The 14797-nt window shown below is 57.9% G+C and overlaps 1 protein-coding gene across 1 annotated transcript in view; it reads left to right on the top strand.

Annotated features, from left to right (window-relative positions):
* Positions 1-14797, top strand: part of DNAH17 (dynein axonemal heavy chain 17) — a 101391-nt gene that overhangs the window by 21693 nt on the left and 64901 nt on the right. Inside the window, exons 16-21 of the mRNA XM_030295066.1 lie at positions 2284-2424; positions 4710-4853; positions 7761-7943; positions 10709-10963; positions 11996-12165; positions 12744-12966. Of these exons, the coding sequence (XP_030150926.1) occupies positions 2284-2424; positions 4710-4853; positions 7761-7943; positions 10709-10963; positions 11996-12165; positions 12744-12966 (1116 nt within the window). The remainder of the gene's footprint in view (positions 1-2283; positions 2425-4709; positions 4854-7760; positions 7944-10708; positions 10964-11995; positions 12166-12743; positions 12967-14797) is intronic.

The following is a 14797-nucleotide window of genomic DNA, read 5'->3' as shown; positions in this document are numbered from 1 at the left end:
GCCCTGACAAAGCCCGCTGGCTGGGTGGCTTAAACAGCAGAAGTTCATTTCCTCACAGTGTGGGAGGCAGGACGTCCGGATAGGGTGCCGTCGGGGTGGTTTTCCAGAGGCCTCTGTCCTGGGTTCCCAGACGGCCGTCTCCTCCCCGTGTCTTCATGTGGTCGTCCCTCTGTGCATGTCTGTGTCCTGAGTCATACTGGGCTCGGGCCCACCTAATGGCCCCATTTTGCCTTCACCAGCTCTTTAAAGACCCCTTTCTAGACACGTCCCACGATACCAGGGGGTCCGGGCTTCAGCCTGTGAATTTGGGGGACACAGTTCAGCCGTCACAGTCCCTGTCTCCCAGACCCACGTTGACAAGGCTGGCGATGGTGTGACTGTCCTGTGGGTGCCCCTGCTCTCTCTGTAGGCACGTAAAGTTCTTCGTCACCGTCGGGGCTCAGAAATGCCCCCGCAGTGCGTCTGGACAGGTGTCTCCTCTAACTAACGCTCCCCAGACTTGGTTAAGTGCTTCCTGTCCCAAAGAGGCCGAATCTTCTGTACCTGCTCAGTGTCTCACGGGTACCCCCTCCGGGAGCTCTGCCAGTCTCCACGTTCTCCACCGGGGCACAGCAGGAATGCTGGTTCCCTGGCTCTGAGCTTGCTGGGGTCAGGAGTGCGTTCTGACTGCGCCCTCCATGTCAGAGCAGGAGGGGGGGTGGGCACATCGGCCTGGCTGCCGTAACACGACATCTCAGCCTCCAATAGCATGTGTTCGCTCGGCTCCGCTCTGGAAGCTGCAGGTCTAAGATCAGGGTGCCGTCAGCCGTAGTTGATGGCGAGGGCCCCTTTCCTGCCTCACATGGTGAGGACACAGTTTAGTCTCTCTGCCTTTTCCTATAAGGACACTAATCCCATCGTGGGGGCCCCACCCTTGTGACCTCATCTGGCTGGCCCTTCTCACCTCCCACATTAGTCTCAGTTACAGGGGGAGCAGTCACCGGGCCCCTCGTGCTGGCCTCAGGGCCCTGTCCCCAGCCGTGTCCTCTACACATCCATTCAGAAGCTGCAGCCCGGCCGGAAGGGAGGGGGTGGATGGAGGGCCACCTCACTCAGGGTTTGGGTGCAGAAGCAGGGTCTGGCTCGCCCAGGCCCTCACACGGATTACTCCATCCAAAAACAGCAACCCAAACAAGACAGTAAATAGTATCTGCCCCCCCGGCTGCATGAGGAAACCAAGTAATTGGAAAAGAAAACAATTCAAGTCAGTCTATTAGACCTGAAATAAATAACGCAAAAAAAATAAATAAGGCACATGTAATTCTCAAATACTGGGGAGAAGGGAGAGGCAGGTGAGCTAAACCTTGGTTGCTCACACTCGAGTCACAAGACGGTCTAGACATGACTCAGTCTGACACAGAGAGTCCCACAAACCATCTCGAGTGCTGGGGCAACCGAAGTTTCCAGTGGGGACCAGGATGGAGAGACAGGAAGACATGGGGCCAAGGGGGTGTGGGTTTTGTCCAGAAACTTTTCCCACTCAGTGTTTTGTTGCCGTGTGTATTGATGAGAATTTAAAATGAACAAAAAGGGGGCACCTGGGTGGCTCAGTAGGTTGGGCATCCGACGTCCACTCAGGTCATGATATCATGGTTCATGGGTTCGAGCCCCGTGTTGGGCTCTGTGCTGACGGCTCAGAACCTGGAGCCTGCTTCGGATTCTGTGTGTATGTGTATGTGTCTCTCTCTGCCCCTCCCCTGCTCACACTCTGTCTCTCTTGCTCTCAAAAATAAAATGTTTAAAAAAATTTTTTTAAAAAGATCTAACTATTGGATAATAGAGCAAAATCAATATCGTAATTGCCGATGACAAGAATCCTTGTAGTAGAGGTCCCAATTATAGGAGGGTCAGAGCCCCCTATCCCCGCTCCCCCGACCCAGCAGTAGGTCAGCTGTCCCCACGAGAGGGACTCCTCCCCCTGGGCCTGCTATTCGGAGCCATGGATGCTCTGCCCAGCTCTGACCACACACCCCTCACCACAGATGCCTGCCCCAGGGTGATTCCCCTTGGGCCTGGTCAGGCAGGTAGAGCCATCCAGTGGTCTCCCTGCACCCCCCACCCCCACCCCCCGAGGCTCTGCCTGGCTTTTAGGCAAACCGTCTAAGCTCTCTGCTCAAGTGTCCTCAGGGGCCCCCAGGCCTCTCCGAGGGACAAGGACATTCGCATCAACGAGCAGGCAGCGAAGGCACAAGACCACAGGTGTTTTCCCCATATGTTTTCCTCACTCCCACCCGTGCCCTGCAGGACTGGTCGGCCAACCTGATGTTTGAGAGAAAGGACAATAAGAAGGAGGCCCTGTTGGACTTGGACGGAAGGATGGTCAATCTCAACAAGCGCTACACTGCGGTCAAGGACGCCGGTGTAAAGATTCAAGCCATGGTCATGGTAAGAACTCGCCCAGAAGGGGCTTCGAGAGGCCACTCACTTTCAGTAGAAGAGGGAGAGCCAGAGATGTCACGAAAATTACTTTAGTGGTCACGGAAGTTACTCTCTTTACTCCGAGAGTCTCGCTTGCAGAAAGCAGACAGACTATGGTAAACGTACCCTCGGTTAACGAGTTTCTCTTGCTATGGGCCTGCCCTCCTCCGTGCTAAGGGGTCGGCACGCCCTACCCTGCACAAAAGTGGTATAGACCAGTGGCATCGTCGTACAAGGTCAGCAAATCTTGTTTCCCTGGGTCACGCTGCTTGAGGACAGGCGCCGTGTGTCTCTGTTGTCCTCGGCGCTTTCCCGACGTGAGCGCGAGGAGCAAACGAAACACGTAAACGCGGGTGAGGAATGTGGAACGTGTGTGCCTGGTGTCCCGGTGCCGACACGTTCCGACTGGGCGGATGTGAGAGCACTCACCTGCTGGGCTGCCCCGAGCATAGGTTGTGCCTTGTTGCCAACAGCCTCAAGGGGCCGTGGGCCTCTGTCCTGGCCGGGGCACTCTGAGGGAGAAGGAGAAGCGGTAGCCTGGCGCCCCTGGAAGGTCTACCCAGGTTCCCGACGACGCGGGGGGGGTCTCACACCTTCCTCACTGGCCGCCGTGTTTCTGAGGCACGTGTGAGAGGTGGAGCTCTGCCTTGGCCCCCCAAAAAGAAGATTCTACCTTGAGCTCAAGATATTTTCAGGGCAGTTGTTTTTGGGTTTTCTGATGCTTGGTACAAATCATGGATGTGGACTTCAGTGATGGATCACCACACCCAGACAGACCGCAGCACCACCCCCCACCCCCCCCACCCACCGCCCCGCCAGGGAGGAGGGTCTCTCACTGGCTGTTCTCATGGTCAAGCCATTGTTTACAAGGCCATTGCCCCAGTGGAGTTACTTGACTGGATCAGAAGATATTTTGTCTCGTTTCCAGACCCTCTTCCTTCCCCTTTGCCTTGGTGCCAGAAGCTCCCACTAAATTAAAATGTGTAGCTGCAAACATATTACTTGGAAGCGTTGACCAGTTAACCTGTTAACGCTCTCAGATGTGTTGGAAATGGGCAAAGCAGAGAGAAATTTGGCTGGAGTGAGGGAAGGGTCCACAACACAATGGCACAGAAAGCGGACAGAGAGGAGGCAGCGCGCCGGGGAATAGGAACCTGGGAAAAGTGGAAGCCAGCAAGCTGAGGGGGCAAGGCTTTGTTGTCCCATTTGCCAGAGTCCTCGATGCACGTAATAATCATCTGGACCATTTCTTTCTGCCTTAGGCTGAAGTTACTTAGGCCTGTGTCTTCTTTCCCCTATTAGAAGATAACTGCCCTGAGGGTGCGGACTGGGCCATATTCATCTTTGTTTACCCTATAGCTCTCAGTGTCTTACAGATTCATCCATCTGTTCATCCACCCATCCACCTATCCATCCTCCATCCATCCATCCATCCATCCATCCATCCATCCTCCCATCCACGCATCCAACCACTCATCCATCTAGCCATCTAATCATCCATCCACCCATCCTCCCATCCACCTATCCGTCCACCCACTCATCCATCCATCCATCCATCCATCCTCCCATCCACGCATCCAACCACTCATCCATCTAGCCATCTAATCATCCATCCACCCATCCTCCCATCCACCTATCCGTCCACCCACTCCTCCATCCATCCATCCATCCATCCATCCATCCATCCAAACACCCATCCACTCATCATTCCACCCACCCATCCACCCATTCACCAGCTCCTGCTTTGTCCCAAGCATCCTGCCACAAGCTGAAGGTACAGCGGTGGAAAGGACAGTCAATCCATGAACTCATGTAGCTTGGTATTAAGGGGAGGTACAGACTAAACACAAATAAATACAATAATTCAGGGTTGTCATCTGTGCTATAGTAGGCACAAATAATGGATTTCTAGAGGGATTACAGGTAAGAGGCAGGAACAGAAGCCAAATCTGAGGTGAATAGGGTGTGGTCAATGGGGGGGTAGGGGGGGCTTTTCCTTTGTGAGGAGGTAACATTTGGGCTGAAACCTAAAAGGTTAGAAGAGGGAAGGCTTGGCAAGGATGGGAAGCAGTCTGTGGGAAGGCTCTGACGTAGAAAAGAGCCCGGCACTTTCAAGAAGCTAAAAGCAACCCCGTGTGCCTGGAGTATGTGAACAGGGACAAGAGTAGCCCAGAGAGTCCCCTAGTGAGTTGGTTGAAGAAGGAGCAGGTGAATCCATGAAGCGTCAGCCGACTGTGTGGTTCTGTTCGCAGGAAAATGCTGAGCTGTTCAGAGCAGATACGACGAGCCAGTCCTGGAAAGACTACATCGACTACATTGACGACATGGTCCTGGACGAATTTGACCATTTCATCCACAAATCTCTGAATTACCTAATGGACAACATGGTCACGGATGTGAGTTACAAACATAAGATACACATACATTTGTGCTGTACTTACGGTATTTTAACTGTAAAACAAGGTCTACTTTGCAATCTATAGTTTGCATAGACCAGGCTATCACGTTACAAGTAAACAGACCTTAAAACCTGCGTAGGGGGAACTCCTCACCCTGGACTTGAAACTGAGATTCCTGCATGCCAGGACCCTCTTCAGGCCCCAGCACTCAGGGCATCTGGTCACCGTACATCGGCCAGGCCCTGCCTTGCTGCTAGGTGAGGGAAAGCAGGCACCGCTGGCCCCCCAAGTCTTACGGATTGGGCAGGGTGTACCCTCCTGTTGGCAACATCAGCTACCAACCGACTCAACCCTCCGCGGGGCGGGTGGGAGTGTAAAGCAGGTCGGCAAAGAGGACGTGCTGGTTGATTTCATCCCGGAATGTTCTCCATCGTTTTCCCCGTGGGTCAGCCCTCCCCGAGCCATGTCTTTTTCATTACAGTAGTTCCCAAATGGTATCAAATATGCTAGTAGGGCAAGATCAAAGATCCCCCGGCCCACCCAGTGCACCCACTGGAAAGACAGTGGGAAGGACAGCGAGGCGCCCTCGGACCAGCTGCAGAGATGGATGGTTCATGCTTGAGCCCAGCACATACGTCTCAAAGGCCGGGTGTCACCAGACAATCACAGACCCAAAATTCTGTTGATGGATCGTCATCATTACTACCGACTCTAAAGTTCACCAAGCAACCCACAGTGATGCAAAATGTCACCAAGTTCTGTAATTTATAGTTAGTCACCATCAAAACCATGACGATCCCCTGATGACAAAATGTCCTTCTCCAAAAGTCCCAGGGAGTCCCCATATTTGCACGCGGCCCCAGCAGCAAGAGCAGAGCCCTGAGTCAGAGGCTTTAGAAAAGCCTGGTCATCTAAGTTGGTGGCAACTGACCTTTTGTGCCAGTTAGCAATTCACTTAAACGCCAGTAGACGCCATCCATTGGTTGTATTGGGTTCTCAAGTCAATCGCCCACAGGGCCATCGTGGGACTGTGTTTAGAAGAACACTAGCAGCCGTGGAGTGGATTTCATGGCCACCCATGGGCCTTGGCCCATCCTGGGAGCATCGCTGGTGTGGGGCTAACCTCCATCGGGTCACCTTACAAATGAGGCCATCATCCATAGCCATGCAGCCTCGCAAGGGGGATCCAGGAACAGACAGGGCTGCGGTGCACACGTGCTTTATGAACGGGAAGTCCAGTGGCTGGCTGTCCTTGCTGGGGCACAGCTGAGGCCGACCCACCTGGTGGCTGGTATTCCACAGCAGGTGTTTTAGTTGCTTCACTAATTGGCCACAAGGCAATTTTGCCATGAAAGATAAAAGAAGGACATTAAAAAGGTCCCCATGAAACAGGACAAAACTAATCATATTAATAATTTCTTCTGGGGCGCCTGGGTGGCTCAGTCAGTTGAGCGTCCGGCTTTGGCTCAGGTCCTGATCTCACGGTCTGTGGGTTTGAGCCCCGCATCGGGCTCTGTGCTGATGGCTCGGAGCCTGGAGCCTGCTTTGGATTCTGTGTGTGTGTGTGTGTGTGTGTGTGTGTGTGTGTGTGTGTGTCTCTGCCCCTACCCCACTCATGCTTTGTCTCTCTCTCTCTCTCTCTCAAAAATAAAATCATTAGGGGCGCCTGGGTGGCGCAGTCGGTTAAGCGTCCGACTTCAGCCAGGTCACGATCTCACGGTCCGTGAGTTCGAGCCCCGCGTCGGGCTCTGGGCTGATGGCTCAGAGCCTGGAGCCTGTTTCCGATTCTGTGTCTCCCTCTCTCTCTGCCCCTCCCCCGTTCATGCTCTGTCTCTCTCTGTCCCAAAAATAAATAAATGTGGAAAAAAAATAAATAAATAAATAAATAAAATCATTAAATAAATAAATAAATAAATAAATAAATAAATAAATAAATTTCTTCCTTCATTTAAAAGAGGTATCCGTTTTCCAGATACTAGGGTGCCAATTGGTAACTGATGGTATTTGCCCCGTGAAAGCGTCTCCGCTGACGTGTCCCCTTGGCACACCGTCACGTGTAGGTTGATAGGCACCCAGCGTTCTGCAGGAAATACCGGAAAATGCTGGTGCCGTCGCGCGTCGTAACTGGCGTGCTCTCCGTTTCTAGGAGAGTCGAGCGTGCAACCTGGCTTTACCCGGCCTTGTTTCACGCTCCCAGGAAGTTCACCACCGTGTTTTCCATCAAGCTGACACCCGCGGTTGACCTCCCCTGGCACCCACGGCGAGGGCTAGCCGAGGTTTATATCGTGTGATAAAAAATGCAGACACCTCTGAGAACAAACCACCAATGGGCTTTTTTTTTTTTTTTTTTTTTTATCTTTTATGGCAAGGCTGTTCGACCGTCAATGAGTTCTGTGGCGAAGGTGCTTCACCGCACAACTACCTAGAGCCAGGGGCCTCCAGAGACGGGAGGGCTGTGCTTTCTGGAGCGCAGCGAAGCCCGTCCTGCCCAGCTGGGACACCCCCCACCCCCAGCCCACCATGCACTGTGGGCCACTCATACTCACCGGCCACCACTCCCACGCTTCATGCGTTACTGACTTACTTAGTCCTCATAATAACCTGAAGAGATGGGGACAGTTGGCGTCTCTGTTCTACACAAGATTATCCTCATTTTATGTTTTTGGGGAGCCTGGGAGGCCACGCAGCTGGTGAGCGACAGATACAGGCTTTGCAGTGAGACGGTGGGGGGGTCCCCTGCTCCAGCCTGCTCTGGGCCCTGCAGCTCAAAGGGCCCGGGAAAGAGTGCTCCCCCAAGTGCTCCCGGCCGGCCCGGGTCAGCCTGTGGTGCCCGGAGGGAACACTGGGACCTTGGCAGCGGGTCATCCGAGCTCGAGGTACTGAGCCCGGGACGATCTCTTCCAGGGGAGCGTGGCACCGCTGTTTGAGGTCCTCATGCAGCTGGACGAGGACGGGCTGGTCTTCAATCCGTCCCTGGAGTTGGGCCCCGACTGTGGCTTCCTGATGCTGATTGAGGGCCTGATCAACGACATCTACACTGCAGCCAAGCTCATCCCCCGGCTGGCCAAGAACCGAATGAGCTACAAGGTCAGTCCGGGCCTCACCCGGCCCCACCTTCCTCCCCTGCAGAGGCTCCTACGGCTCCCCTGTTCCGGTTGCCTCCCCGACGCGCCCCCGCCCCACCAAGATGGCAAGAGCGTGCTCTTACCCCGCGGGCTGGTAGTTCGCTCCCTTCTGGAGGTTAACCCTGTGAGTCCCTCAGTACTCGGGCATCTGGACCAACAGGCTTCCCTGGCTCGCACATCCTCGGACCCTCGATGCATTAAACACCTGGAAACAAGACCCAGTCAGAGCGGATTCTCCAGACACAAAAAGGCATAGGAAGTTAGGCCCCCCCCTGGAGGGAGGTCTGAGGACGTGTTTGTCAGAGCGTTGTCTGTATAACAGGGAAACCCCAACTGGAAAAGACCTAACTGCCCTCCAATAAGGGAGCTCTCCAGTAGATTCCAGTAGATTCGGGCCCATCCGCACAAGGACAGCCAGCTGAGTCCCAAACATGAGCCAGGGGTGGAAAGAGGCTGGTGACAGGTTGTTAAGTGCTCATCAGGTTGTGGCACAACGCGTAGAATACGATTTCATTCGTCGACACAAACGTCTGTATTTCTGTGGATACACTCCGAACTGTTAAGAGTGCTTACCTCTGGAAACAGGATGGGGTTAAGGATGGGGGACGGTGAGGGGTCGGGGCGGGACAGGGGGTGCAAAGTTGTTTTTTATTTCATATACGTGAGCGCCGCTTGAAGTTTTGGTAACGGGCATGAATTCTTTGCAATAACAGATATTTACAACAAGAAGCTCTGTACTGTTAGGGAGGAAGGTGTGTGTGCACACGTGCGTATGTGTGTGCCTGTGTGTGAGCGTGTGTGCCTGTGCGCGCGTGCGGTGAGGTGGGTACACAGAGGAGATAACTGGCAAGGTCAAGGGCGGCTTCCCAGAGGAGCTGAGTGTGCACGGAGTGTTGAAGGGTGAGGAGGGGATTTCTAGGCCGACAGTATCGGGCAAAGAAATCGGCCTGAGGATTTCTGAGCCGCAGAAAGGGGATGAGCCCGGCCCAAGTGCACACGGCAAGCTGTTCCAGAGCCCAGAATAGAGTCTGTCACCAGACATTCACTCAGGTATGGACGTGGGACCCCGTGAGCTCCGGAGTCTGGCAGGATGCGAGTCTGGAGCTCCTGCAGCCTCCGTGGGGCTCTGAGGGGATTCATCTGCTGAGGAAGCCACACGTGGAGGAGGACAGAGCAAAGTAAGACAAGGATCCTGCTGATCATGCCACACCCCCGGCCTTGCGCCCCCCCCCCCCCACACACACACCGGTCTCGTTCCTACCTGTGGGATCTTAGTTTACGGAGGTGACTGAGCGGCGATGTGGAGAGGCCGGTGCCATTGAGAGGAAAGTTAGTGCTGCTCACAGTTCCCATAGAAACGGGAGGCCTGGCGGGCCCCAAGGAGTGGCAGGGGTCCAAGCAGGTGCAGTTGGGAGGCAGAAGCAGGAATGAGGAGGATAGCCCAGGCCAGAGACTTCCGTGGGGTTTCTGCAGGAGAGGCAAGGCTGGTGAGGGAAACAGCTCAGAACTGGCCAGTTTGCACTGACGTCAGTGACTCTGAGGCCCAGGGGTCACCTCGGTTACCTGGTACCTGACCCTGGGGCACTTAGGATAGGAGGAGCGTTGGCTTGGGATAAAGGAGGTGGTGGGGGCGGGGGGAGGGGGGTGTCTAGACCCAGGGCTGGATGGTTTGCATACGAAGGGTGTGCTCCCTGCTCCTGAGCCCTTAGTCTCGCTCAGAATTGGCTGGTCCCCAGGAGGGTGGTGTCTCCCCAGCCAGCAAGGTTTTTTAAGACGTCCGTGAATCTTGGGGCGCCTGGGCGGCTCAGTCAGTTAAGCGTCCGACTTCAGCTCAGGTCACGATCTCACCATTTGTGGGTTCGCGCCCCGCGTCAGACTCTGTGCTGACAGTTTGGAGCCTGGAACCCGCTTTGGATCCTGTGTCTCCCTCTCTCTCTCTGCCCCTCCCCGGCTCATTTTCTGTCTCTGTCTCAAAAATAAATATTAAAAAAGTTTTTTAGAAGATGTCAGTGAATCTCAAGATATGAAAATAAAAACCGTAATTAACACACACCCTCCACCTTGAGATTCTCCAGGTCCGTGGGTCCGTGAATTCTCCTGCTGCTTAAACCAACTTGGGTTGGGTTTTCTGTCGCTTGAAACGCAAAAGATTCTGTCCAGAACAGGCCTCCCCTGGTGCCCGCTCTAGCCATCGTGGTGGACTCCTTTTAGTTCCTCAGACGGCCACGTCCTTCGAGCACAGGGCCTTTGCTTGTGCCTCGCTGCTTCTCTTGCTTTTTGCCGCCCCCCCCCCCGTCCCCCATCCAGCAGGGGTCAGAACAACGGTCACTTCCGCAGGGAGCGTTCCCCCCACCTCCTCCCCGGTGAACGTTAGGGCAAGTCTCAGTGTCTGGGATTCTTTGGTGAACGTCTGACCCCGCCCCTGGACCCTCCGTGCGAGCCCTGTCTAGATCCCCCGTGCCCACCCCCTCGTGTGGCGCACAGCAGGTGCACGGCGCGGATGAATCAGTGTGTGAGTCACCCTGGGGTCCTCCAGACAAAAGTCACGTTCGACGTGATCTCCTCACGGGCGAACATTGCAAGTGGTCAGATTTCTGTTTCCCACCGTGAGAGGTTAGCAACGCTCCCGCCGGCAGGGAGCTTCCTTGCAGGGCGGAGAGATGACGTCCACGCCGTGACCCCCGGCAAAACCGCTCACAGGTCTGCTTGTCTCCTGCCCGCTCCCAGGCAGACCTCGAGGACATGTCGGACCTCATAGAGACGAGGGAGGAGTTGTCCAACCTGGTCCTCAGCGCCATGAAGGAGGCCGAGGAGTACCAGGACTCCTTCGAGAGGTACTCCTACCTGTGGATGGACGACCCCCAGGAGTTCATGAAGAACTTCCTCATCTACGGGCGGGCGGCCACCCTGGACGATCTGGACACCCGGGCCGAGGAGGCCCTCCCCAAGACGCCACCCACCCTCGCCCAGTTCCAACAGCAGGTGCGCGTGAGCCTCGCCCCCTGGGATCACCCCCCTCCCCCACCCACCCCAGGGAGGGAGGTCACTGGGCTCCGTTCAAACCTCCAGTGAAAGGTTTCAAAATGCGGGTTTTATTATTATTCGGGTCTGGTGACTCCAGCCGAGCAGGAGATGATCGCCGTGGAAAAGAGTCTGTGACTCACTGGTTCCAGGAGGAGGAGGCAGGCCCCGCCCCGCAGGGCCACAGGGGCAGCACTGGGGGGCAGCACTGGGGTCGGTCCGGAGGCAGAGGGACAGAGGGGAAGGCGTGATTCACAGCCTGGAAGGAATATTCGGGAGAGGCAGGGCAAGGGGACCTAGGATCAGCTAGTGGGAATCACGTCAGTGGATTCCGCGGTGTAGGGCTGGTGCCTCGTTGTGGGGACCAGGCCCTGGGATACTGAGGACAGGGGAATGTTGGCCCCGAGGGCGAAGAGGGTGGTTGGGGAGTGGGTTCTGGGTTGGTTGGTATAAGAAAGACGCTCCCTGGGGAGAGGCCTTCCCTGGGAATTTGCCAGCCTTGGGAGGGACCGTCCTACCAGGCTCAGCAAGGCTGCAGAAAGACGGAACGGGAGAAAAACCGTTAATACGCAAACCTCCACCTGTTGCCCGCGCGCGCGGTGACGGGGAGTCGCCCGTGAGCAGCAGTGACCCGCCCCCAGGGGAGACAGCGCACCAGGGCCGATGCGGGCACACGGGGTGGGGGCGGCTGGTGGAGCGTGAGAGCCCCGAGAATGGAACGCCGCGCGAAGAGGGCCAAGTGTAGGGTGCCCCGAGCCTGCCCTGACCGCGTTCACCTGTTGGCTTCTGGCCTGTCCTGCAGAGGCCGTGCTGGCCTTGCCCGATGGCGTCCCTTTCCGACAGGTTGCCTGAGCTGGGGACGGGCCACTGGGCTGCGGGGAACCCGGGGCTGCCGGGACGGGAAGCCGTGCCCCGCAGGGGGGTGGGGGCCGCCCGCGTGCTGTGCCGCCGCCTCCCACGGCCGCCCGACTGAGCCGTGGCCCCGTTTTCCAGATCGATTCCTACGAGAAGCTGTACGAGGAGGTGTCCAAGTGTGAGAACGCCAGGGTGTTCAACGGCTGGCTGCAGTGCGACTGCCGCCCCTTCAAGCAGGCTCTGCTCAACATCATCAAGCGCTGGGGTTTCATGTTCAAGCGTCACCTGAGCGAACACGTCGTCAACAGGTGGGCACCGGGACCCCGCAGCCCATCCCCCGCCACCCTGCAGAGGGCCGCGTCCCTGGAGAGCCGGGCAGACAGGCTTCCGTGGTGCGGGTGGGCGTTCCTCCGGGCCACGGGGCGGCTGGAGGTCAGGCTTAGAGGTCAGTGGGCCCCCAGCAAGGGGTGGGGGCGGGGGTCCCAGCGGAAAGGTGTCCCCGGCTGTGAAGGGACACCCTGTGCTTCGTTTGACACCTGTTTATTGAGCACGCATGGTCTGCAGCCTGGAGGGTGGGGCAGAGCAGGCTGAAGTGTCACCAGGGGACCGGCCCCACGAGACCAGAGGCGGCAGTCAGGACCTTGAGGGCACGGTGCCGGGACGGAGTACGGGAGGGCTGAGCTCTGCCCAGGAGGCCAGTCTGAGTGGGGCTGGTAAGGCGTAGGGTGGGGATCAAGGTGGTGTCGGGGGGCGGACAGGAGCTCTCCCTTGTTCAGCACGGCCCCGCAGCACAACGGGGGAGCCCTCACGGCTGGCCGCCGCCTCCGATGGGCCTCACCCTCCCCGTGGAAGGGGGCGCCTGTCACCGGGCCCTCTCGTTCAACAGCCTGGCTGACCTAGAGGCCTTCATGAAAGTTTCCAGGATGGGCTTGACAAAGCCCCTCAAGGAGGGGGATTATGACGGTCTCGTCGAGGTGATGGGGCATCTGATGAAGGTCAAGGAGAGGCAGGTGGCCACCGACAACATGTTTGAGCCCCTGAAGCAAACCATCGAGCTGCTCAAGACCTACGGGGAGGAGATGCCGGAGGAGACGCATGTCAAGCTGCAGGTAGACAGTGACCAGGTGCCGCGCCGTGCAGGGAAGAGGGGAGGGAGGCCGCCCAGTGCTGGGCAGGGTGGGGGGAGGAGGGTGTGCAGGGAAGAGGGAAGGGAGGCCGCCCAGTGCTGGGCAGGGTGGGGGGAGGAGGGTGTGCAGGGAAGAGGGGAGGAGGGCGTCCAGGGAAGAGGGGAGGGAGGCCGCCCAGTGCTGGGCAGGGTGGGGGGAGGAGGGTGTGCAGGGAAGAGGGGAGGAAGGCGTCTAGGGAAGAGGGGAGGGAGGCCGCCCAGTGCTGGGCAGGGTGGGGGGAGGAGGGTGTGCAGGGAAGAGGGAAGGGAGGCCGCCCAGTGCTGGGCAGGGTGGGGGGAGGAGGGTGTGCAGGGAAGAGGGGAGGAGGGCGTCCAGGGAAGAGGGGAGGGAGGCCGCCCAGTGCTGGGCAGGGTGGGGGGAGGAGGGTGTGCAGGGAAGAGGGGAGGAAGGCGTCCAGGGAAGAGGGGAGGGAGGCCTCACAGTGCTGGGCAGGGTGGGGGGAGGAGGGTGTGCAGGGAAGAGGGGAGGAGGGCGTCCAGGGAAGAGGGGAGGGAGGCCACCCAGTGCTGGGCAGGGTGGGGGGAGGAGGGTGTGCAGGGAAGAGGGAAGGGAGGCCGCCCAGTGCTGGGCAGGGTGGGGGGAGGAGGGTGTGCAGGGAAGAGGGGAGGAGGGCGTCCAGGGAAGAGGGGAGGGAGGCCGCCCAGTGCTGGGCAGGGTGGGGGGAGGAGGGTGTGCAGGGAAGAGGGGAGGAGGGCGTCTAGGGAAGAGGGGAGGGAGGCTGCCCAGTGCTGGGCAGGGTGGGGGGAGGAGGGTGTGCAGGGAAGAGGGGAGGAGTGCCTCCAGGGAAGAGGGGAGGGAGGCTGCCCACTGCTGGGGGCCTTGCAGGGGGGGGTGCAGGCTGTCTGAACAGGGACAAGGCCTCACGCGGGGCCTGCACGATAAACCTCCCCTCTGGATTCAGGAACCCCGTGGAATGTCCCCACAGAGGAAGGGACACTGAGGCGGCCTCCAGGGTGGGGCCAGTGGGGCCTCCCTTGAACTGTTGGATTAAAAATGCCCCTGTACCCCACACCTGCCCCCGAGGACGGGTCCGCCCTGGGTGCGGGGGACAGTGGACGGAGAGCGGGGTCAGCGGAGGCCCCGCAGAGGTGAGGGGCAGGGCCGTGAGGCCGAGGCAGGGCCGGCTCCCTCCTGGAGGGACACAGGGGCGGCTGCTCTGGGAACTGCCCAGCCCGGAAGGCCCCGGGTCAGCCCGGCTCTCCCCGTGGCAGGGCAGGGTGGAAGGGGGAGGGCCTCAGCATCTTACGATTAGAAGTCCGATATTTGCTCAGGGGTGGAGAACTTTGAAAATACAAAAATCCATCTGATTGTTAAAGCCGTGCTTAAACTAGCGAGATTCTAGAAATGGGGAGAAGGTTAGTGGTTGCCCACGGACGGGCTGGGGGCAGATACAGAGACCGCGTAGGACGAGTTCTTCCCGGCAAAGGACCGTTCCGTGTGTGTGCGCTGAGGAGGTGGTCACGGGGACCTAGACGTGGGTTCAGATCGCTTAGGACGACACACGCTCCCGCACAAATCGCGTGCACACTCGTGCACTGATGGAATCGGGTTAACGCGGGGTGAAAGCGGACGAGGTCTGCCACCCGGTTCCCGGAAACGCGCCGATGCTGGTTTCCTGGGGTGGGGGTCGCACCGCGGCCGTTTGAGGTGCCAGCCCCGGGGGGAGGCTGGGGGAGGCACACAGGACTCTCTACCCCTTTGGCGATTCCCCGTGGGTCCGTCACACTTCGCGATAGGAAGTTTCTTGAAACGA

This window comes from Lynx canadensis, chromosome E1 (assembly GCF_007474595.2).
Source record: "Lynx canadensis isolate LIC74 chromosome E1, mLynCan4.pri.v2, whole genome shotgun sequence".
Classification (NCBI taxonomy): Eukaryota; Metazoa; Chordata; class Mammalia; order Carnivora; family Felidae; genus Lynx; species Lynx canadensis.
The sequence above is the reverse complement of the archived record's forward strand: the minus strand, read 5'-3'. Positions and strand labels throughout refer to the sequence as shown.